Raw genomic sequence first — 26,427 nt, forward strand, 5'->3', positions numbered from 1 at the left:
AGAACTAGATGGCGTTTTATCAAAAAATAAATTACGGTGCGACAAGGCTATCTTGGCGCGTGGCGAAATCGGAACTAACGGTGCCGTCAAGTGTCCCCTTTGTTCTTGTTTGAATATTCTAAGCCTTTGTTCTCCAATAGCGCCCCCCTGTCAATGTCAATCAAGTGGCAAGAGAGCCTTGTCGCACTGTAGTCTGTAGGGCGATTGTCCAAAAACCTGCATCAATCATTATTACAATCTCAATTGTTCTGATTGGCTGGATTTGTGCGATTCTTGTTGCAACAATGCATGTTGCAACAGTGAGCGAGCATTAGGTAACCAATCAGAGATGATTGCGATCGTGACATTGTAGCTGTCAAACAACCGCGGTAGGTAGGGCCACTGGTATCTCTACGACTTCCCATAAAGCAAATTAAGAAGAAGAAGAAGATCTCTACGACTCAAAAATATTTTAAGTCCATTCCCACATTCTGCAAAATCTATATATATAAAAGGAAAAGGTGACTGACTGACTGACTGACTGATCTATCAACGCACAGCTCAAACTACTGGATGGATCGGGCTGAAATTTGGCATGCAGATAGCTATTATGACGTAGGCATCCGCTAAGAAAGGATTTTTGAAAATTCAACTCCTAAGGGGGTGAAATAGGGATTTGAAATTTTGTAGTCCACGCGGACGAAGTCGCGATCATAAGCTAGTAATACATAAAACGGAACGCGTTTTACGTGTTTGACAATGTGTCATAGTCTATGTCAAACGTCAATGTTTATGGTAGGTTTGATTGCTCATTGCATTGCCGTCTCTTCGTTGCGCTTGTGTTGTGCTTGTGTTCGTACTTCGTTGTAGGTAGGTACCTACTGTGTTTGTGTTTTTGCGATTATCTTCTAATATTTTTGACCCCTGCTTATCTCTACGGACTGATACCTTCTACCACTCGATTATTTTGCTATTAACACTGGACTCTGATTCGCATTGCGTTTCGAATTTGTTTTGTAGAGATCATTATGGGGTCACGGGGTGTATAAACTGCGGAGTACTCTTACACGTTTACGTCTAGTCTGTTGTAGACGAGTTCTGTAAGTTTTTTTATTTAATGTCCCTATAATCACGAATTTATAACACCAAAAGTCATTGGTGTACAGTGTACACTAAGTTACTAACGCCCATACAAAAGTTAGACATGTCCTTTAAGTCCTTCCGTACTCGCCGCTGGTAGCTGCCACCAGCGTAAAAATCTAAAGCAGCCATGATCTATGATAGGTACAAAAAATTAAGAGATTAAGTATTATAAGTATAAGTAAGTTGATTAGATTTTTTTGTTTAAGAAAATTAGGAGAGAAAATTTACTCATAATTTTCTTACCTATGTCCTCTTCTTTAGTCTGAGTATAATATTTTTCAACTGAAGGTTAGCTTGCATAGGTTAAAACAAAAACAAGACCTAACTTTGAGCTCACTAGAGATTGCTGTGGATCTCTTCCTTGGTGGCATATAAGGTTAGAGTTCATCGACAACCTGCTGAAACGAAACAGCGGCAAGGACAACCTATAGTTGTCGATGAATTCCTTCTCTGGCATATCCCAGGGGACAGAGTCACTTCGCAGGTGCCGTCGTCTCATATACGAGCGTCTCATGCGGCGCTCCCGCTCTATCATTCCCATCATGTATGTGTGTGCCATTTTCATTAAAAATATTTTGAAACTAGATAGTTATCGAATAAAGATCATTTTTCCTAAATTTTATTTGAAATCAGTCCAAAACATTTACTTACCGCTTTCTTTCTTAAGGATGTAGGTATGTACTATGTAGGAATATTTTTCAACTCAACATTTACACAAATACAAATTAATTAACTACAAGGAAATTCACAAAAAATCTATACTATAATTAATTAAGCCTGATTGATTCGCACAACTCATCTTTGAATATTTATTGAAAGATATCAAGTTTATGGGGGTCGCAACTCCTTTGCTGTTAGGAGAACGGAACTTTTGACCCATTTCCTCTCTCGTCAACTATCTCTTTACTGTGGTTTTTTGAGATAGGATTCCTAGGTCTTCTTTATATGTGCCAAAGATACAATGAAAGACAGTTTGCGATGCCATCTCTTTAAGTCAAAGTCAAAGTCTAATTATTTATTCAAAATTAGGTAATTAATAACTCTTTTTGATGGTCAGATGTTGGATTTCTAAGATAAAGTGGTGATAATTATTACGCAAACTTAAAACTAAAGCTACGAGGGTTCCAAACGCGCCCAGGTCTGAGAAGACATGCAAGTTTTCAATTTCAAGTAAACCTTGCTTTTCTCAAAGCCTTCGCACAGTACTTTATACATAAAGTAACCCCCAGATCGAGGCTAAAGAAATCTAGGAACTTGTTCTTATTTTCATTACCTATCATTATTTGGGCTTTATATAGAAAGTTTTACACAAAGGTGTTTAGTTCCCTCCGTCACCTGTCAAGTGAGGAACGCTATCCGTTACTGTTTGTACCTTCTTTATCGACCTCGCCATCTACACCAGTGTGACCCCCTGGATATCATCCATGGATTCATACACACTATAACAAAAAAATTATGTCATAACCGATATGTATGAACAAGCAGCGATATAAATGCAGTAACTTCTCTCTTCGCCATCAACGGCATAGTTTTCGCCAGCAGTCCCGGAATTTTAATTTATTTTTGACACGCATGAAATATTCAGATATGTATATTGATTTAAAAAGAGTATAAAATACTGTGTTATTATTTTATGAAAGTAAATAGAATATTATATTTCATTACAAGTGTGGAAAGGCTGTCATTGCAAAGAGTTCCGACAAATGTCTACCCGAGCCGAGGCGCAGCCAAAGGCGAGGGTTGACAGTCGGAACAAGTTGCAATGACGATTCCGCACGTGTACTGAACGACTATTTTTAATACAGTTGCGAAAAAATAAAGCAATTTAATAAAATTAATAAAAACACATTTATTTCTTATAAAAGTTATAATTCACATATACCTACATTGAAATTGGTACAGTTTTTTATGCTAACTGGGGAAGTATGCCAACATAACATTTTCTGGAAAACTATTTGCTTTTTTCTCTTCTCTCCACGCAAATTCGTCGTATGTAGATATGTAGCGACTTGTTGACTTTTCCGGTAAAATGTTCTCCGAAGCATTTTGTGCAATTATACTGAGTTCCGGTGGTGTTAATTCAAAAAAAACTAGGATCGAAATTACTCATTTTGTGCAACAAACAACTAAACTCGCAAAGAAAATTTCTGAAAAATGGCGTAATCATATTATCTGTATCAATGAAATGTTACATCTTTCTTCTTAAATTCTTTTAGAGGCAGATGTGCTAAATTAATATCATCAAAGATAAAGGATGTCTCTTTCCCCTTTTCAGTAATGATTGATTCTTCTGAACCACTTTCAATTTTCATAAACCTTTTTTTTCAACAGAGTATAAACGTCGCAATTTTTTCTTATAAAAATATCTTCAATGACTGTATATGATTCAACTTTTTGAAATACTCTTCCAAGCCTTTCGTGTCCTTGATAACCCAGTTTTCTCAGAGTAGTACTTAGATTATTACCATGTCTCTTAAAAATGTCAAAATATTCATCTAGGTTTTCCTAAACTTCTTTGTAAAAATGTATGTATTTTATTTGGATTTATAATCTCGTCATAATGACGCAATTTTTTCTCTATTCTTCCAAATAAGCGATTGCAAGGAAGAAAGGAGTGACCTCTAACAGAAAAATACAATTCAATAGTACTGATTTCTTGACTATTCCATAACCATAATGCCAAAGCATGAACATGTGCATTCTTGTTTCGGCCTCCACACCCATCGGCAAAGAGCCTTATTTTATAAATTCCTGTGAAGTCTTCAGTGGCGGATTTTCAGTCTTGGCCGCCCTAGGCCCCAGGATTTCGTAAGCACCAGCCGCCCTTTTCTCAACACCCATTAATCATGGTCGTAGCCATGAGTTGAGGGGGGGGTTAAAAATTTACCTCGAGCTCGAGCGCAGCAGGCGCAATTTTTTTTTGTTACTAAAAAAAGTGATTTTTGTCATGATTGGCCGCGTCTAATATCTAGCCGCCCTAGGCCCGGGCCTACTGGGCCTTAGGGCAAATCCGCCACTGGAAGTCTTTCTCATTTAAGAAATCAAGCCATGCCGAAGCAATTTCAATGGAGCCCTTTCCACTTTGATCTTCTGTCCAAGTGTAAAAGTTGGTTTCCTTAAATTCCTTGTCTGTGACACAAAAACCACAAAATGCAACTTGGCAAATAATATGCTTCACCTATTGGCAATTTAGGTAATGGTTGCACTTGTTGAAGGTCAAATAAATATGTTGCCGCTTGATAAATATCTCGATTTATTATCTCATGGAACATATTACGTTTACTGTTGTTGTTTTTGTCGTGTTTAAATCTATATGTAGTACGTAAAGTTGATAAAATAGCTTACGAACTGATTTAAAAGTCCTAGCTAGTCTACTCCCGAATATTAAAATTTTATCATCTGCACCGTCTTCAATCAACAAATATTTTTTTGTAAATGCTTCAGGGAGTTTCAAGTTTCTTATGCTGTCATAAAAATACTTTTTGCGAGCTCTGTATAGTGAATCTTTTATAGATGAAAACTTTGGAACATCTCTAGGATTTATATTTTCTGTTTCCTTTTCATAAATCCCTTGTACTGGGTCCAAATTGTTACACACAGCTTTTTTCAATGATGTGGACAACTTATATAGCTCATTTAAAGCAGGATTTGACTCGCATGTATGACCTGCAGATCTCCTTAAAATATTTTTCCGTGTTTCATCAACTGTTATTGAACTACTACATATGTTTATTTTGTGGCACCTCCTCCACTTGGCTCTATCGCTTTTATATTTAAAAGTAGATTTTGCGTTAGTCGGTCCGTCAATTTCATGGTCGAAGGCAATTCCACTGCGTTGTGTTAATAGGAACGACAGCCGCTAAAGTGGACCCGCCAATCGACGACCCAGTCCGCGAGGGTGTATCGATGGTGGACGATCTTACCCGCCTGTGCGCAACCGTTTCGAATGTAGGGACGTCACCCATGTTACACACGTGCAGGTCCCGACCGCTTTACCCCTCGCGTTGGCCACTCTGCCGCTACAGAGCGGATGCCAAGCGTTAGGCTGCCAGTCCACCAGAGCGGAGCGAGGCAGCGGAGCCGAGAAACGGACTAATGCGGAGTGGAGTTGCGTACTGTGACTGTCCACCGGAGCGGAGCGAGGCTGCGGAGCGGAGTGAGGAAGTAATGCGGAGCGGAGTTGCTGTGTTTTTCAATATGCGGAGCTAGGCAGCAAGTACGCGACGAGTGATTTCGAGCTCCCGGCGTGGGGCGATTGGTTTAGTTCTACGCGAAATGTCAGTGATAGCAGACATGCCATCGAAAAAGTTGATACATTATTACCTTACATTGCTTGAGGAAGAAGAGTTGGAGTCAGAAGAAGCCGAAATACTTACCATATACCATTTGAACAATTCTATGAGGAAACATAGATTTTGGTTAAGAAATCATATCAAACATCGTTCAGAACACAGTGAATATTTTACTTTTTTCCAAACAGCTGATGAAGAAACTTTCGAAAATTCTTATAGAGTTTCAAGATGTACTTTTTATGAACTTCACTCCCTGATTGAACCATATATTCGGAAACAAGACACAAATTACAGAAATTCAATTAGTAGCCGTGAAAGATTAGCGGTGTGTTTAAAGTAAGTACACATTTTAAATCAAAGTAACTTTTATTTTTGCATACAGTTATAGAAGCCATGTTATATTAATTTAAAAATCGTAATCTGTCTCAAAATTGACCGCATTTTCATTGGGTTCTGTTGGCTCTGCTGCAGATGTTTCAATATCCTGGGTTGTTGGAATTTGTAAAGCGCTAGGATTAATGATACTAGTGTTAATATTATCTGAAGCACTAGGAATATTGACACTAGTGTTGGTATTATCTGAAGCACTAGGAATATTAAGACTAGTGTTGATATTATCTGAAGCACTAGGAATATTGATACTAGTGTTGATATTATCTGAAGCACTAGGAGTATCGATACTAGTGTTGATGTTATCTGATGTAGGTGTTGAGCCTGTAGAATAACCATAATTATTCGGAGAATACCAACTATGTTGAAGATTACTTTCTTCAGCTGACATTACCGCATTAAAGCAGGTTTTTTTAATTTGAAGTTGAAAATAATACGGCAGCTTTTTTGTCGATGCAGCCAAATTTAAAAAAAATAAGTCTATTTCATCGTATTTATCACTGGCTGACATCATGTTTTTAAGTTCTATCCGTTCTCGTTCCAACACTTCGCGGCGTTCTTGATTTTTTTTTAAATAATCTAGAATTTCATCGTTCTTTCTTTTTTTGGATGTTGATGGAAGAGATTCCGAAGCTGTTGGATTCTTAGGATCATCGGCAGAAGGAAGATTATTTGAATTTGATGGCAAAAAATTGCATGATTCCCGTGAACTCTCTTCAATGGTATTTGGCGGATTTGAAGTTTCGCTTACTGAGTGGTCCAGGGGCGTAAAATTTGTTGACCGGTCTCTGTTACTCATGTAAGGCAATAAAAATGACATGGCTTTTTGATATTTCCATTCTTTTCGTTGTTTTCTAGCCTGTCCACTCCTTGTTGCATTTTGTCTTTTTAAGGCATCCCGATGGTTATCTCTCAGTTGTTTCCATCGCGACTTGGCAGTTGTAACTGAAACAATCAACAAACACAAAAATGTATTACATGGTCTATTTATGACAAAAATATTACATCACTTACGCGAAGTACAATTAAATACGTTTTTTTTAGGTATTTAGCAACCGGCCAGTCATTTACAACGATGGGAGAGAATTTTAGAATTGGATTGAAAAGTGTATCAAGAATTGTTGAGGAGGTTTGTGATGCTTTATGGAATATATTGCAACCTCTTGTCATGTCACAACCAACAGAAAACGACTGGAAAGAAATCGCAAAAGATTTTGATGAACTATGGCAATTTAAAAATTGTATAGGTGCTCTTGATGGCAAGCACGTATATATCAAGGCTCCCTCGAAAACCGGGTCCTCGTTTTTCAACTACAAAAAGAGATTTTCTGTAGTATTGATGTGTTTAGCTGATGCCAAAAGGAAAATCATAATGGCTGATGTGGGATCTATGGGAAGATTTTCTGATGCAGGAATTTTTGATAACAGCATTTTCGGAAAGAGTCTAAAAGAAAAGAGATTGAATTTACCTCAGCCGGTACCATTTTATCAAGGTGGAGCAAAAATGCCGTTCGTATTTATAGGAGACGAAGCTTTTCCATTAATGGAAAATTTTATGAGGCCTTACCCACGTGATGGACTTAACGCAGAAAAAAAAATTTTTAATTACCGATTATCAAGAGCACGTCGTATTGTTGAGGCAACTTTCGGTGTATTGACGAGAAAGTGGTACGTGTATCATAAAGATTTTGAATGCAAAATAGAAACAGTTGACAAGGTAATAAAAGCAACATGTGTTTTGCACAATTATTTAATTCAAAGACAACCTAATTATATAAACAATATTGAAAATAACATGGAGCAATCATTATTATCAGTTGGTGATATTATAGAAACACAACATTCTAGTAACGATGGTTATCAAGTTCGTGAAATGTATTGTTCATACTTTAATAATCAGGGGAAGGTACCATGGCAAGATACTCGAATTTTGAAAAGAATCTATAATAGTCAGTGATGTGAGACAGATATAGATAATTTGGCCAGCTGCGGACATTATTTAGGTATTATTTTGTTAAATAAAAAAAAAGATATCAATATGGTACTAGAAGGTATTATAGAATAAAGATACATATTATTTACCATCCGATATGTTTGTTTCAATGATAATTTGGTCCCACGCAGCATCTTTTGTTTCGTTGCATTTGTAAAATTCTGAAGATGTGTTCCAAATGCACGGAAACTTTTTCACACTTTCAATAAGTTTTTCATCCATTATCTTCGGTCACATACGCACTGGTCGGAATACGGCGGCACACTGCCGGCGCAAAGTGCGCCCGCGCCCGCACTCGCTTCCCCGCTCCGCATCCCCGCACGTTTCCCCGCTCCGTTTCCCCGCTCCGCTTACCGGTTTTATATGAAATTTTAAACTAGCTCGCAAGTCCCTGTCCACTTAAGAGGAGCGGAGATTTTGTGCAATCCTATTGGTTAATATTTCTCCGTTTCTCGGCTCCGCTGCCTCGCTCCGCTCTGGTGGACTGGCAGCCTTAAAATCCCCCCGACGATACAGCTGGCGCACCCGATCTGGCTGACGAAGTTCTCAACACCGGCGAGGTGCCGAGGCTGTGCCGGCAGAATTGAGAAAGGCCGATGGCAGCTGTGGAATAGTTTATAGGTTTGATGTTATTAGGGCCGGGAAATTGGAAGATGTGCAGTCTCTGAATGGGTTTCCGGTCCCAGCGCCAATGTAAGGTTCCGAGACCAAGGCGAAAGCGTATCTGCTCGCCATGAAGAATCGGGTGAACTCCTGAAGTGTGAATACCTGTCCAAGTTACACTGAAGTATTTTAATGTTGGGCCGTCTATCCATAATCCACTCGTGTGATTCTCGCTTTCATGGCGCGCAACACTGGGCACGACTGAAGTGGCCTTGTGCCCCGTTGGGTATTGTATCTTGAATTTCCCATTCCGCACGCTACTGTTGTGGCATTTGGGGGTGCTTCCGAGCCGCAGCTTCTTGGGGCAGTTCGCCTCCTTATGGGTCGTCTCCGCACAAAAGGCGCAAATTAAGCGTGACTCATCCATGCAGTTCTTCCGTGTATGTCCAAGCTGCAAGCACGACAAGCACTTGTATAAAGGGGGAGAAATCCTCTACGTGTACCCTCTGATGATCCACGCAGAGCCTCCCCGCTTCTATCGCCCCAGGATCGGCCTCCAGCACGGCGTTTGTATAGGTTGGCGCTGAACTGCATTTGACTCATAGAAAGGATCAGCGGTTTGTAAGCCTAAACTGTCAAAACTGAACCAGGGTGCTATTATTTGTTCGATCGCCAATGTTTCTATATTGATCCAGTGGTCTGGCCAGGTTGCCTCCTTAAACAACTGGTTATTATCAATGTCATCAAACGGAAAGACTTTTTTTTATGTCAGTTCATTTATATTTACTTATGTAAAAAGTATATACTGGCTTTTCAATAAAGCTAAAATTTTCTTGGCCAATTTATTGTTTTTCATGTTTTCCAGTAAGGCTTTATATTTATAACTGGGGCCTGTCATACTGCAGAGTGCATTTGTCTGTATCGAGCATATCGTATTGAAGTCAGCCTCTTCCTTTTTCGCTGTTTCGTACCTGAGGACAAGAACAATATTGAATAAGTACCTTATCTATATTTTGCCCTTGAAACTTTAATTCTAATTTAGCAGTGGCTATATATTTTTAATGTCGGTAGGTACTTCCTTTTTGACAACATAAAAATTACTTATTATATTGCGTATGCCGCAAATAGTAAAATTAGCCACGTTAATTTTATTACTCGGACATCGCTCTTCTTGCGAGGTGTTTCATGTTATTCAATAAGGCTCGATATTTAAAACTTGGGCTTGTCATTTTGCTGAGTGCATCGAGCATATCGTATTGAAGTCAGCCTCTTCCTTTTTCGCTGTTTCGTACCTGAGGACAAGAACAATATTGAATAAGTACCTTATCTAATTGCAGCTTGGAGAGGCCACCTGGTTTTTCAATTTCTGGTTTTTCAATTAAAAAGTCGCGAATAAGGCTCGATATTCAAAACTCGGGCTTGTCATTTTGCTGAGTGCATCTGTCTGCATCGAGCATATCGTATTGAAGTCAGCCTCTTGTTTTTTCGATGGTTCGAAACTTGGTCATGTCATTTTGCCGAGTGTATTTGTCTGCATCGAGCATAGCGTATTGAAGTCAGCGTCTTGCTTTTTCGCTGTTTCGAAACTTGGTCATGTCATTCTGCAGAGTGCATTTGTCTGCATCGAGCATATCGTATTGAAGTCAGCGTCTTGCTTTTTCGCTGTTTCGAAACTTGGTCATATTTTGCCGAGTGCATTTGTCTGCATCGAGCATATCGTATTAAAATCAGCGTCTTGCTTTTTCGCTGTTTCGAAACTTGGTCATGTCATTCGGCAGAGTGCATTTGTCTGCATCGAGCATATCGTATTGAAGTCAGCATCTTGTTTTTTCGCTGTTTCGAAACTTGGTCATACCATTTTGCCGAGTGCATTTGTCTGCATCGAGCATATCGTATTGAAGTCAGCGTCTTGCTTTTTTGCTGTTTCGAAACTTGGTCATGTCATTTTGCCGAGTGCATTTGTCTGCATCGAGCATATCGTATTGAAGTCACCGTCTTGCTTTTTCACTGTTTCGAAACTTGGTCATGTCATTCGGCAGAGTGCATTTGTCTGCATCGAACATATCGTATTGAAGTCAGCCTCTTGTTTTTTTCGCTGTTTCGAAACTTGGTCATACCATTTTGCCGAGTGCATTTGTCTGCATCGAGCATATCGTATTGAAGTCAACGTCTTGCTTTTTTGCTGTTTCGAAACTTGGTCATGTCATTTTGCCGAGTGAGAGTTGAGATACTAATGCAGTGATCCCCTTGCTGCATCGAAATACGACTTGATTAACGTTCGACGCGTACCCACAGAGTAAAGTGACATAAGGTGCATTCGTCTAGTTACGAAAATCGGGATATTCCGGTCTACCAAATGCGGGTATATTTTTTGCTCTGGCAACTTTCACCTAACCGCCATCTCAATCAGCTCCCCCGCTTTAGTTGACTCATATTGAAAATCAATTTAGTGGTTCTCAAAATTTAAATGAACTTTTCAAAAATCACTTAAATCTAGGATTCAGTGTGAGCTTAATTAAACAATTTTTGTTAAGTAGTTAATATGATTTATTAATTTTGTAAAGACTTGAAACTAGAACAAATAATAAAAAGATGCAATAAAACAACAAATACAACTAGAAAAATTGGAAAATTTGCTCATATATCATGAAATTACGTAATTTTGTAATGTTTTTTTGTGTTAAAGACAGGTGTAGCGGATGTGCCAGCGGAGAGGTCCTAGGCGTGGTTTGGGCGTTTTGAAAAATGAAAATCACTCACTATGTTAATTTTATATTATAACAAAGACAGGGCCGACATTGTTACTTCGGATTACTCACACGTAATAAACGCGAGTGTTGCCAACTTAATTTTACATTTTACATTAAAGTACTAGTGGCGCCGCGTACATTGTGATTTCATGGTGGTGTGTCGGTTACAACAGGCATGATACGACACGACTCAAGTTTGTTTTTAATCCATCCTTCACGTCTTTCTGGGCCACAAACTGCATTCTGATGCATCTCTCAGTAGCTTGCGTAGGACGTAAAGACACGGCACCGTAAGCACTTTCCGAAGCATCGGAAAATACATGAAATTCTAATCGCACGAACGAATACACGCGACGTGGTACACGTAGATTGTTCAAAACATGCAGATTTTTAGATATGGCATTAATCGAAATATAGGCAAAATTTCTCTTTCAACTATGCCAAGATTTGTGATCGCTTCCAAAATGGTCTCATCTTTTATTTGTTTTGTCGGTGGTGGTTCTGACATTTTTTCCCAATCGAAAAGTCAATATAGTCTCTCGCATTGAAATTAAAACAGGAACAGCTGGAAGAAATCTCTGTTTAGAGATAAGCATTTCCGATGTAACTTAATTTATTATTACTTTGTAACTACAATTTTTGGTACATGAATAATAAAAATAAATAAATAAATAAATAAAAATCGGCACCTTAAAAATCGTTTTTGGCGTTAAACCTGAGGTGCGCTGGCGGATTTTAATTATTCGTCTATAAAAAAATAAAGGCCAAAAACATAGACTAAACACCATAGCCCCGTGAACAGATTAGCCCCGAGTGACCTTAATTATTAATTTTATTTTATAAACATATAACCTGAACTGTTTCTCGTGACTTTATTTAATAATATAGATTTATGATTTTTAAGATCATTCTGTTTTGAATTTTTCACTCCCTAATGTGACTCTAGATCCACCATGTTAGTCTGTTTTGTCTGTCAGTTAGTCACTCAGGACAAAGCCTTTTAGTTTATAAAATTACTTACCTATTTCTGAAATAGAATAGCACAAATTAAAGAAAAAGCATTGCTAGAATCTTGTGATTTTGTATACTATAAATATATCTGTAGCTGAAGATTCAGCTAACTCTACCCTGTTATTTAAGTTTTAAGTAGGTACTTATTAAGATTAAAATAGGTCTTAAAAATATTACTGACATATTATGTGACCATCAATGTATCATTAGATCATTTTTCAGTGAGAAAGAGATGAAGACAGACAACAGATGATAGCAAGACTGTTAAAAACAACGCTACAGCAGACTATTTTGCAGCTAAAAAACAGTGCTTTGATGCAAAATTAAATAATATTAACTTGGAAAACGAAAAATACAAATGAAAAAATGCGCAGTTAGTTTTACAAATCCAAAAACTGCAACTAGAATTATTAGATAAAGGAGTTGTATAATACATTGATTTGTTTTGGTTAGTTTTTTTTTTCTAAATAATTAAATCGCGGTGAAGTTTCTTTGGTAGTATTTTTCTGGCTGGTATCCACTGGATTTTGTTTGGACAGAAATTTTATCTGATTTTGGAGCTCCAATATTTGCTTTTCCATAGTAGTAATGATGAGCTGAAGTTCCTCATTTTCCTCCTTTTTTTCGGAGAATGCTTTAAAAAGCATATGCTCCGTTTCCGTTATTAATTTAATTTCCGTACTCATAGTTGCAGTATATAAATAGTATACACTCAACTTTTGAGAGTTCAGTGGTTCTTATGCCCTTCTCATTGTGAGAGGAGACCCAGCCACGCTCAATAGATAAAATAAATAGGTTTACTTCAAAATTTGCTACTGAAAATAATTACTTAAGGACAGCTCTTTCTTGGGCATTTGAGACTTCACTATTTAAATCCTCAAAAAATACTATCTTCTGGTAGTAGATCTACTTCTGCAGGAAGCTCCTAAGTAAGTTATTGTAAGTAAATAAGTGTAAGTTATTGTTCCTACAAATGTTGTGTAATACTGAAGTGGCAATTTTTACTGCTTGGGTTTTTGGTAAAGATAAGCGCAACGTCATAGCCTTGAAGAAATCATATGTAATTTAAGTAATTTAACACTATCAACAGTATATTAGGCTGTCAAACACTCACATGGTGATTGGATACGTATATGTTTTGCCCCTTTCAGCAGACGTGAGCTTTCCAACCTGACGGATAGATTTTGGGGCGAGGACTTTTTGGTGTCTGTGCACGCAACTGACGCCAGTCCGGCGGTAGGTGCCGTCCGGCGTTTAAGGACTTCCCCCTATACCTTCATTTTGTACGATGTGTTCCGTTTGGGTAGCTTTGTTTTTTGTTAATTTTAACACTTTAAAACATTTTGATGTTGTGTTAGTTCGTCCTCAATGGATTCAATGGATTGTTCTTCTGCTAATTCATCTACGTGTCGTACAGTGCAGAGAGATATCGTGTAGTTTTCCGCAGAAAAGTTTTTGAAATTCTGATTTTCTATAACCTTAATATTAAGATTGCCTAATTGCATCCTAACATTCAAAGAAAACCATATTTACCAAATTACAAAATAACGGATTGCTTCAAGATCCGGCCGCAAACCGATTCCTCTGTTTTTCCCCTTATTGTGTCAGTTTCGAGTTTCAACAAAGAATAATTTGGAGGTTAACTTAAATTGTCGTATCAATTTTAGATTATTTCTCACATAAATTGCAGAATTTTTATAAAAATCAGTTAGTAATTAGTTTATATTAACGTTATTAAGCCTTGCTACAGCAAAATGAGCGAGGCATTTATAAAAAGTCTCGTCAAAAAGCGTGGATCCATAAAAGCAAAATTAACACAGTTTTCATAATTTCTTACACTTCTAGAAAGCAATGAATCGTTGAGTGAAGTGCAATTTAAAGAGTTAGAGTAACGTTAACGGACCTTTACATACATCAATTTCAACACGCAAATTAATAAAATAAAAACTCAAGATTCCACGAAAACCATCCGCGATCGCGCACATCCGCGCCAAGAAGAAAAAAGTTTCGATACTTACCAGCGCCTCACCAACTGTATCTTGACCGTAGCACATCTTAGAACATTAAATATTCCTGCGATGCGTTTACTTGATCGGCACTGAATACAATTCTATTGGCATAATTTGGAGTAAGTCGCTTATGTTCGGCTTCTTGCTCGGACCATTCTTTCTTCTTTTTTACATACCTTTGTAATGTGATGAAATTATCTTGTTTTTCATTTCAACAGCTCACTGTGTGGAAGCCCACAACTATCTATACTGCACAGAGCAGGGCACGCGCTACGCTCGTGTTTCTCGTTTAGCAAACGACCAAAACAATAGTTGTTTTCCTTCACGAATCGCCATCTTTCTTTACGCAAGGCTCTTTTGAAGATTCTGCAATCTGGCAGTGAATGTATTCCTTTCTTGCAAAATTTACATTTGTTATCTGAGTAAGAAGCTAAAAGTACCGCGCGGGATTTTCCTTCAAATATTTTCTCTGATGTAGTGGATTCGAATTTCTTATGAGTGACACCCACTACGGATATCATTTCCGCTTCTTTTTGTAAAAATCTCGCTAACAACTGTAATTTATATGCGTCCTTGTTCAAATCTGCTCTGGGCTTCTCAAATAGTCATCCTTATTTAGGGCTTGTAATATGGATACGAAATTATTTATTTTAGTAGAAAATGTTATTAAGTCAGTTTGATAGTTGACTGGCAAAGGCTAGAGCTTTTTAATTTTATGCCGCTCCGCGTTTTTACGTCCGCTTCGTCAATGGCAATATGATGGATATATTGTAATATGTACGAATTGTCAGTTTAAACGTAGCATGTTCATATTAGCTGTAACATAAAAATGCAACTCCTCAATATATCAAAGTAGGTTGCCTGCACATCGGATTGAAAGAGAGGTGATGCAAAATTATGTAGGTTTGGTAGTTAAGCAATAAGATTTAAACAATAGTATGTAAGATTTAATTATTGTTATTGTTAGTCCATAAGCGAGAGTAGATCATAAGCCGGCTCTCAATAAACATCTTTCACCGTTGCCGCATTTAATTATTACCATACGGCCACAACATATCTCATGGCGACCCTTGCCAGTCGGTGCATGCCTAATCTAAGTGCGTGCACCGGCTGGGCACCGATCAAGGTGAAGACTACACAATTTTCAAAAGAATATTATCAAGATTCAAGACTCAATTAGAACAAAAAGAAGAAAATAATTCCACGACCTATATTAAAAATCAAGAAACACTAACATCAAGAAATAAGCCAAAAAAAAAAAATGAATCGCTTATGAACAGAAGACATCTCAAGCTTCATTGATCGGCCCAGCATCATCGTGCGTCCAGGGTTATCCCGGCCAAAACTAGGAGGTGTCCAGGGTATTCCCGGCCCAGTTCGAGGAGTCCAGGGTTTTCCCGGCCCATTAAGATGCAGTAAAGAAGAGGCGCAGACTCCAGACCTCCGGACCTGATGACCAAAACGTTAACGAAAGTTAAAGTATGTGCAATTTATCTCTCGTAATGGGCAAATAGGTAGAATGTGTAGCTATTGTAATTTTTTTTCTTGGGTACCTAGTTAATTTAATTTTGTACGTAGGTTAGGTAAATATTGGTTTTTTATAACAAATAATACTTGTTCCACTATCTACTAATAAATTCCATTCGTGCTTTATTAGTAAGATTTTATATAGTGTGTAGGATAGTTTAAAATAATAATAGATAATTAATAAATGAATAGGTCCTTAATTATTTCGTAAATATTCGGTGTTAAAATCGAAATATAATAATTCAGAGAATTATAACGGTGTCATCGCGTGGTCAACGACACACGCGTACCCGAACATTTTGTTTTGTTATACGAGACAATGGTTTTGCTCGAGATGCAATTTGCAAATACAAGGAAATGAATATGAAATAAGGAGAAATTTTTCCTTACAGACGTTTTTCGTCTAGTTTCGTGCTAGTTTTGACGATATAAGACTATACCGGTTTTGACAAGTTAGGACTCTGCAAACCAAAGGCTTGATCACCCTTCGGCTGTAGAAGTGCTATAGGTATAAAATATACAATTATTTTTTTAGATTGAGACATACTGACGTAGGAAGATGATTGTTATTTATTTATTTGGACGCGATGTTTTGCGCATATTTAGTACCTCCTCATTCAACTATATGTTTGTCTAGACTCTTGATCATTATCTACCGCGCTGGTGTTAGTGAAAGACCTAGAATTTTTATGAAAAGTTGAATGTTATTGAAATACTTATTGAAAGAAATAAGTTTGATGAAGATTATAAGTGTTATGAAAAATGCTCGCAAGCATGTTATGTTAAATATTTATTAGGAGAGTATGCGCCGCGTTTGTTGATTTGTTTATTTATTTGTATTATGTGAAGAAGTAACTTGAAAGGAAGATGAAGACTAGGAGAGATTTATTTTGACTGTCCAGGAAATATGAATACCTGAGATGTTTACTTAATAATAGGTATTATTATGGGTTATAGAATAGAAACCTTATATTTACCGTCTTACGACGATGCTATACGACAGCTGTACAGTTAGTACAAGATTGAACAATGCATTTATCGTTTATCGTTTCGTTTACTCCTCACGGTCAATGTTTACGTATTGTCCGGCAGTATGAGTTGGCCATAACAGTCAGTATTGGACTCATCGAGTAAAAGAAATAGTAAACGTGATGGTCCAACTCTCGCCACAATTTGTCTCTCTTACACGTTCGCAAAAAAAGGGGGACAGATATACGCTGCCATTTTGTTGAGTTTGGCATTTATTATTTCGTTTATTGACGTTTTTGACAGATTGACAATGACAGATTGACAGCGTGACAATGACAAACAAGTGACAGTCCACCACTTAGTCTATGGTGTGTGTGTCTATGGTAATTTGTCTAAGATCACTAAAAACCTCAAGAAACTTGTGTCCAGAGCCAAATTTTCATCAGATTAAATAAAAAGTTACCGCTTTCTAGTCTGTTACTCTGTCATTGTCAGTAAAAAAATAAATCAAAACAAACCAACGAAACCAACATAACCTTTTATCATAACTGAAACTGAGAGTTGAGACTGAAACAAACGGAACAATCGCTTTAGTTTTAACTAGAAAACTGAAGTTTTACTGATTATTAGGTATATATTATTGTACGTAATACAACTTTGTAGAAACAACTTCGACAAGGAAGCTGACAGAAAAATAAGCTGGGCTGGGCAGCATTTGGAAAATTGCGTCAAGTCTTCAATTCGTCGATACCCCAAAGCCTAAAGACGAAAGTCTTTAATGAATGTGTCCTACCTGTGATGACGTATGGTGCTGAAACGTGGACACTGACAGTTGGCCTTGTCCACAAGTTCAAAGTCGCTTAGCGGGCTATGTTGGGTAACTCTGAGGGACAAAATCCGTAACAACGAAATCCGTTGGATGACCAGAGTGACTGACATATAGGGTTGCCAGATGTGTTGAAAAAAAAAAACCGGACCAGTTTTTAATTTTAATATTATTAACATAAAATTAACTTACCTAAAAAGGTAACTTTCTATCTTAACTAAATTTACATTGAATAAGAAAAAAAAAACGATCAAAAGAGAAGAGAAAATCATTATTTCCAATAACAGTAGGTAAATCTACTTAAACTTTTTTAATATATTTTGTATTAGATGCCACTGCTTTCAATAAAGATGTATTGTCTGAGATGGCATCTTTGAATTCAGTGCAACTAGCAGATATATTAAAGAAAACGCACAATTCACTCTTCACAGTATTAACGGCGAGACGATTTCTTTCGTCTGTCCATACATTTCCCATGACGCTAAAGATTCGTTCCACAAAAGCATTAGATATGGGAATACTACACACATACTGCACTATTTTCAATAAATTAGGCGCTGCTTCGTTGGTAAAAAACTTGCACCACATATTAATAGAGTTTCCTTCAAGTGAAGAGAAAACACTTTGAAGTGCAGCCAGTTCTTCATAAATGTTTTCAGGGGGATTTTGCTGCTTCCATGGAGACAATGACCATAACTCAATCAATTGATCCAGCGTAGGAAATCTTCCGCATTCGAGATCTAAACAACTAAATGCCTTATAATTGTTATTTTCAAAAGAATACCACTGTTCTATATATGCTAGTGCTCTTTGGTAAACTATTAGAGCGTTTTTAGTAAATTCTCTTGATTGATTTTCTGAAAGATAGCCTTGTCTTAATGCCATATGAACTTTCATTCCGAAATGTTTGTCACTTATTTTCTTTGCAATACTGTCCCGGAATTTCACCATTATATTGTGCAAATGAAATGCTGCTGTGGTACGTTTTTCTAACAAAAGTAAAATTTCTTGAAAAGAAGCCATAAAATTATGAGTGAAATATAAATATAATTCATTGTAAGTAGGAGTGGTTTCACTTGCAATTTCGTCTACTTGATCAGACAAGATAGCCCAAAGAGCCCTAGGACAATTATCAGAACCTTGTTCTAAGAAGTACCTTTTCAATGGTCCCCACGACAAAAGCATCCTATCAAGAGCTTTAAACAAACTAAGCCATCTTGTAGGAACATGTCGTATAACTTCTCTGTATTCGCTCTCAAAGAAATCAAAGCACGCCTTCAACTCTTCTCGTTTCTTCGCGGAACAAGAAAACTCTGCAAATACTTTCATCACTATATTTTCGACATCAACAGGCATTACTTTCAAAGCGATTTTTGCGCAGTTGTGAAATATGTGGTCATTACAGTGAGCAGCTATAATTTCATTATTTTCTTCAGATTTTAGCTTTTGAAAAACGGAATTATTAACTCCAAAATTTACAGAGGCATTATCTGCTCCATATGCTGTTACTCTACTCCACGACAGTTGTGAATTATTCATGACTTGACATAATTGTTCCTTAATAGATCTTGAATCTTCGAATGAGTCTTCATAAAAGTCCAAAATTTTATGACAAATACCGTTTCTTGGTGAGAAATATTGAATCGCAACTGGAAAGAACTTTCTGTTTCCTTTATTAGAAGCATCGGTAGCAATGGAAAACGGAACTTCATTCTTTAAATCCTCCTGCACAAGTTCCATCGAATATGGATATAAAACTTGGTTTGCGATAGCAGTACATTTAGTGCGTCCTCCTGTCATTTGCTTTACGATATCTGAATCTATAATTATTTTTTTTAAAACTTTAAATGAGCAATCTTGAGCAAGATACGAAATATGGTGCTTGATACCATGATAAACTTCAGTCAATTCGGCAATACTAACTTTTTCACTTTGTGCGCTGCCTTTTCGTGTAAAGAAAGAACTCATTCGCTGAGACATGGCTGCAGCACTTTCTGAATCTTTGTGCTTCTTTGACGCAGCATGATGCGTTAATGCTTTCAAGCCATCATAAGCCACCGTGAACTTATTTTTACACAATTTGCAGTAGCCTTTTGTGTTGTCTTCGTAACATTTATTTAACCACGAAAATCGAGATTCCCAGTCAACATTATAGTGGCAAACCCTTCTTACTTTTTTAGGTGGAGTTTCTTTACTTGTTGATGCTTCCTCGTCTTCCATTTTGATTGACAAAGCCACACACAAACAAGATAACGATGAAACACAGCACAGGAAACAAAATATAATAACAATAATAACACGCTGCAAGCGTCGCTAAAAATACTTTAGGGCGCGACTACTTTCACTTGTAACTATTAAGCGACTGAAGTGAAACAAGTGCGTGGGAGCGGGTCGGGGGTGGCGGGCGGCGCGTCGAACGAAGCGTTCGAGAGTGGTTTAAGCGCCAGGTGAATGAACTACTCGTAATTTTTACTAAAACCGGACAATCTTTTGTCCGGTTTACCAAGATTTTCTTGACTGGACAAGCATAAAGAAAAACGGACTGTCCGGTCGAAAACCGGACATCTGGCAACCCTACTGACATAGCCCAACGAATTAGAAATCTGTACTGGCAGTGGGCAGGCCACGTCTGCCGCAGAACCGATGGGGCAGACGTGTTCTGAAGTGGAGACCGCGTATCAGCAAGCGCAGTGTGGGACGACCTCCAACCCGCTGGACTGACGACCTTAAGTAAGTTTACTCTCTCTCTTCGGATCACGCTCACATAATGTACTAATTACTAGGTAATACAAATCTCTTGATCTGAATTTGGACACATAGACAAGTGGCCAGGTTTGAAGAGTATAGTTAAATCATAACATAACTTCATATGTACCTACCTACTTAAATAATTACTGTCTACTAGGAACCTAGCATTAAATGAGTTCAAAAAGGGCTGAGCCATCATTAATAATTATATTTGTTAGAACAGTTTTGACTACTGACCGCTTGATAAATGACAACACATTTTAGACATAATCTTGTGGTACACTGAAGTTAAAGTTGCAATAAAACATCTAGGTAATCTATTACAGAAAGGCAACTCTTTAATAATCAATTCAGTTTTCTTTGTTTAAGACATGTAATTAAGTTCGGGACCTTGAGTTTGAGCTGTATTTTAGTGTATGTATAAAGGTTATCTGTCTATCTATCTGCTGGCTTTTTACAGCTCATCCGTTCAACCAATTTTGACAAAAGGTACAAAGATCTTTCATCCTGGGGATGGATATAGCCTATTTTTAAATAAACTAGGCTCTGAAAATCGAACAGTTCCCACAAGATAAATGAAGTTGCGAGTATAAATTATTTAGTGTGGAGCTTTGTTACATGCTGGAGAAGGAGATAGGCTACTTTTACCCTTTAAATCAGCGCGGATAAAGTCACGGGCATCATCTACTTATTAATTAATATTATAAATAAAACTTAGACCTCATTAAGATAGATAGTAAAATAAGAAGAATAGTTCTTGTCTAATTAGCAATTTAAAAAATTAAAGATCAATAATTTCTATTTTTTCAGTGATAACTGTGGACCAGTTAGTTACGTTATGTTAACAGCCTGTGAATGACCACACCACCTGCCTAATCCACTTTGTTAGAAGAATGCAAGTTGATTTTGCTGCATCAAGACTACACTCTACAGAATCCTCATAAGTCATCTAAGTGCAGTAACACTGCGCAACAAACTACAGTTTTATAACAATATAAAAATTTAATAGTAAATAAAATGTTTTTTGTCTCTGCTTTTCTATTATGAACATAGTGTTTTTATAGCTAGTCATGCCATAAGATTCTTTTATAGGCATTTTAATTCATACCTACATACAACGGGCTAGCTTTTGAGACTTGCCGCCTTGATGGAGAAAAGAAGAGGAGATAGGGACGTTCCGGAGTCTCTGGATTCATCCATACAAAACGTGAGTGAGTCTCTGGCTGAAGGAGTGAAGGGGTTGACTTACCCCGCCGCCCCCTACCGAGGCTGTTTTAAGTCAATGACAATTTTATCAAAATTAAAAATCATTTAAAAAAGTATACATCCCCGGCGGAAAATCACTCCTTCCAAGGGAATGATTTCCCTCCCCTCCCTTTTACCTCAGCTACCCCCATCAAGGCTGCACGTTTCAAAATGTTCATACAAATAAACAAAATTGAAAATTGCCTGTTACGTTCTCAATAAGCTCATAATTAAAAAAATTGTGAGCTAATCTTTGAAGTGTTGAACCGATTTTGATGAGACTTGGTGCACAAACAGTTGGGGACAGTGTGGCTAATTCTGTTAGACGAGGTCTAAATGTATTGCTATCCTTTTCTGCAGTGCAGGGAGCTTATGAAAGGAACAGCAATACACATAAACCTGTCATTTTAATTTAGTTTTGATCATAGATTCCCGGAAATATCCAGGCAGGCAAATTCCAGAATACTTTTTAACTATTATTAGTATCATCTGAAAACTCACTTTTTTTAGGATGAAATAAAACAAATTAAATTCTTTTGTTTAAATTTAAATTAGATACTATAAGTAGGTAGGTATGCGTATAAGTATTTTACATCAGCTGTAAAATTCATAAGGTGTATTTAAGTAGGTACATCATAAACAGTTCAAATTATATAGGTATTCTACAAGTCTGATGACCCCCAGGTTAGTTGCAGTCTTGACTCTTGAATTAAGTTAGGTTCTAGTGGCCCTAGCTTAGGTAGCTGGAAGATAGGCAACATAATCTGGTAAGTATAGGTTAGGTACCATAGATGATCTGCAACCTGAAAATAATAATTTATTTTAGAAAAATACTTAATATAATAAGCTAGCTAAATTTGGTAGGTAGGTCCATTTCATACAAAATTTTACTAACTTATACCCTTCTATACTAGATTGTGCCCGCGATTTTGTCCGCGAGGACTACACAAATTTCAATTAGATAGATCAGTCAGTCAGCTTTTCCTTTTTTATATATAGATAAATTAAGTACCTACTTTCTTGTTTGTGAATGGATGCAAGTAATGGTAGGTAGTAGGTAGGTATTTTCTGTTATTGTATGTATGTTTCTTAATATACCTGGTAGGTAGGTACCTACCTAGGTTTCTATTCTGGTGAAAAAATGGGTTGATTTTATCAGATGTAGGTACCAACTTATGTGTATAATTGAATCATAAATTAATGTAAGTAGGCACCTACTTAGTAGGAAATTTGAGCCACACGTTTGATGTACCTACCCATAAGGCTTAGAATAATATTATGTAGGTATTAGGTACCTAGGTATAGGTAGGTAATAAATTGTGCATATCTTACCTTTGCCTCAATGATCAAGGTGTGACATACTCTTTGTGATCGATCTTACAACGCTACAAGTAAATGCATTCTGCGAGCTATATGTATGGATGGCTATCGCTGCACAAAATGATTCATCCGAGATGCACTATTATCATTATCTATCATTTTAGCCTGTGGATGTCTGTCTTCTACATCCAATCATCGCTGCACAGAATGATTCATCCGAGATGCACTATTATCATTATCTATCATTTTAGCCTGTGGATGTCTGTCTTCTACATCCAGTCATCGCTGCACAAAATGATTCATCCGAGATGCACTATTATCATTATCTATCATTTTAGCCTGTGGATGTCTGTCTTCTACATCCAGTCATCGCTGCACAAAATGATTCATCCGAGATGCACTATTATCATTATCTATCATTTTAGCCTGTGGATGTCTGTCTTCTACATCCAGTCATCGCTGCACAAAATGATTCATCCGAGATGCACTATTATCATTATCTATCATTTTAGCCTGTGGATGTCTGTCTTCTACATCCAGTCTTGAGGCATCCTCATTCAGCCACTTCACGTTAGGTACCTACTCTATAATATGAACGGTCCATCGGTCGGTACCCCACTAGGTACTTGTAGGTATGCTGTGGTACCAAATCTCAACTCAGTAGGAACGCAGGCATGGATTGTTCACTGCCACTTCAACTTGCTGGGTGGTTTCGACTATGTGAGAACCTGTTTCTTTGACGGATGCTCAACCAAGTACGACAGGCAAGGATTGTTCACTGCCACTTCAACTTGCTGGGGGGTTTCGACTATGTGAGAACCTGTTTCTTTGACGGATGCTCAACCCAGTACGACAGGCATGGATTGTTCACTGCCACTTCAACTTGTTGGGGGGTTTCGACTATTTGAGAACCTGTTTCTTTGACGGATGCTCAACCAAGTACGACAGGCATGGATTGTTCACTGCCACTTCAACTTGCTGGGGGGTTTCGACTATGTGAGAACCTGTTTCTTTGACGGATGCTCAACCCAGTACGACAGGCATGGATTGTTCACTGCCACTTCAACTTGCTGGGGGGTTTCGACTATGTGAGAACCTGTTTCTTTGACGGATGCTCAACCAAGTACGACAGGCAAGGATTGTTCACTGCCACTTCAACTTGCTGGGGGGTTTCGACTATGTGAGAACCTGTTTCTTTGACGGATGCTCAACCCAGTACGACAGGCATGGATTGTTCACTGCCACTTCAACTTGTTGGGGGGTTTCGACTATTTGAGAACCTGTTTCTTTGACGGATGCTCAACCAAGTACGACAGGCATGGATTGTTCACTGCCACTTCAACTTGCTGGGGGGTTTCGACTATGTGAGAACCTGTTTCTTTGACGGATGCTCAACCCAGTACGACAGGCATGGATTGTTCACTGCCACTTCAACTTGCTGGGGGGTTTCGACTATGTGAGAACCTGTTTCTTTGACGGATGCTCAACCCAGTACGACAGGCATGGATTGTTCACTGCCACTTCAACTTGCTGGGGGGTTTCGACTATGTGAGAACCTGTTTCTTTGACGGATGCTCAACCCAGTACGACAGGCATGGATTGTTCACTGCCACTTCAACTTGTTGGGGGGTTTCGACTATTTGAGAACCTGTTTCTTTGACGGATGCTCAACCCAGTACGACAGGCATGGATTGTTCACTGCCACTTCAACTTGTTGGGGGGTTTCGACTATGTGAGAACCTGTTTCTTTGACGGATGCTCAACCCAGTACGACAGGCATGGATTGTTCACTGCCACTTCAACTTGCTGGGGGGTTTCGACTATGTGAGAACCTGTTTCTTTGACGGATGCTCAACCCAGTACGACAGGCAAGGATTGTTCACTGCCACTTCAACTTACGGGGGGGTTTGGGCTATGTGAGAACCTGTTTCTTTGACGGATGCTCAACCCAGTACGACATGCATGGATTGTTCACTGTCACTTCAACTTGCTGGAGGGTTTGGGCTATGTGAGAACCTGTTTCTTTGACGGATGCTCAACCCAGTACGACATGCATGGATTGTTCACTGTCACTTCAACTTGCTGGAGGGTTTGGGCTATGTGAGAACCTGTTTCTTTGACCGATACACTGCGCACATCACAAATTACGCCACTGAACCAAATTTAAGTTACACAATCACGACGGTTAGCTTTGACTACCTTCCCAAACATTCTCCTTGCCTCCGTGGGCAAATTAAGGCACTTCACTTATTAAATTTCATCATTTTGTTTAATTATCAATAAGCTTTCACGCTTCTCTCACCGAGTATTTTTTGGTGAGTTACAATTCGACTATCGACTCGTATCCATAAGCGAAAATGACGTCATTTACTAGTTTTAGGACGTCAAACTTAGGACTCGTACTGCCAAATTACTCGATATTGGTATTGGTGTAGGTAAACGCAAACCATTCTCGATGGTGACGTAGTTATGTGGTAATTGGTATCGTAAAGTTGAAAGCTATACTCGCAATCACTCGATCATCTTTAGTTCGCAATATTTCCGCTGTGTCGCTGCCTGTAGATGTATGGAAACAGTCGATTTCGACTTTGGTATTTTTAAAACTATGAAATCTTATACTAACTGTACTGTATACTTATGATGACGACGATTTGATAGGTCAAAGAATCTTTTGAAGTCGATTTGTGAAATCGATACCTCAGCTTATACTACCTACATTAATAGTATGTATAGTATGTATGTAAGTATAAGACTACAGAGGAATGTGCAGTGCTCAGACAAGCCGCCAAGCGCTTACGAGCACGAAGAAACCAATATTGTGTTTTTTCTGTTTGTGTGGAAAATAAAAATAAATAAATAAATACATATCTAATACCTATGATGCTATTTTGAGATTATTTTATTATGATGAGATTTTTCGAAACTTTTGTAAAAGTTAAATCCTTGACTTTGCACTTAATAGATAACGATTTTTCTATTTATAAGTAAAGTTGAAAGTATGCCCATACGAAGCAAGAGATAAGATAAATTGCACTTTAAGCACAGGAAGTAACTAAAAAAATGTTTCCTTACATAATTTTAATTTTATTTAGCATTAGATTTTATTTTTGTGATTGTCATCATCTTTTCTTCTGATTCGATGTAGCGTCTAACATTTTTTTTCTTTTAAGGGGAGGGGTAACCGCATACATTTTCAGGGGAGTTGTAATATGTACGAATTGTCAGTTTAAACGTAGCATGTTCATATTAGCTGTAACATAAAAATGCAACTCCTCAATATATCAAAGTAGGTTGCCTGCACATCGGATTGAAAGAGAGGTGATGCAAAATTATGTAGGTTAGGTAGTTAAGCAATAAGATTTAAACAATAGTATGTAAGATTTAATTATTGTTATTGTTAGTCCATAAGCGAGAGTAGATCATAAGCCGGCTCTCAATAAACATCTTTCACCGTTGCCGCATTTAATTATTACCATACGGCCACAACATATCTCAGGCTATGTCCGCCTCCAGTTTCTTGTTTATTAGGTCCAGTTCAATTCGAGCTTTGGCCTGAGCAGCTTCCAGCTCCAGCTGCTTTCTTCGGGCCGTTGAAGACCGCCTGGTCGATGTAGACATATCA

The 26,427-nt window shown here is 37.8% G+C and overlaps 2 protein-coding genes and 1 long non-coding RNA gene across 3 annotated transcripts in view; 2 read left to right on the top strand and 1 right to left on the bottom strand.

Moving 5' to 3' along the window:
• The first annotated feature begins 790 nt into the window (after positions 1–790).
• Positions 791–26,427, top strand: part of LOC138404265 (uncharacterized) — a 31,384-nt gene continuing 5,747 nt past the window's right edge. Inside the window, exon 1 of the long non-coding RNA XR_011238270.1 lies at positions 791–849. This is a non-coding gene — a long non-coding RNA (uncharacterized lncRNA). The remainder of the gene's footprint in view (positions 850–26,427) is intronic.
• LOC117994225 (uncharacterized) lies at positions 5,181–7,831 on the top strand. The gene is made up of 2 exons (XM_034982117.2): positions 5,181–5,750; positions 6,849–7,831. Exons 1-2 carry the CDS (start codon positions 5,398–5,400, stop codon positions 7,759–7,761), a joined length of 1,266 nt encoding a protein of 421 aa, XP_034838008.1. The 5' UTR covers positions 5,181–5,397; the 3' UTR covers positions 7,762–7,831.
• LOC117994226 (uncharacterized) lies at positions 5,606–8,020 on the bottom strand. The gene is made up of 2 exons (XM_034982118.2): positions 7,887–8,020; positions 5,606–6,749 (listed from the first exon to the last, which is right to left on the bottom strand). The coding sequence occupies exons 1-2, from the start codon at positions 8,017–8,019 to the stop codon at positions 5,821–5,823; spliced, it is 1,062 nt and encodes a 353-aa protein (XP_034838009.1). The 5' UTR covers position 8,020; the 3' UTR covers positions 5,606–5,820.

This window comes from Maniola hyperantus, chromosome 26 (genome assembly GCF_902806685.2).
Source record: "Maniola hyperantus chromosome 26, iAphHyp1.2, whole genome shotgun sequence".
NCBI classification, from domain to species: Eukaryota; Metazoa; Arthropoda; class Insecta; order Lepidoptera; family Nymphalidae; genus Maniola; species Maniola hyperantus.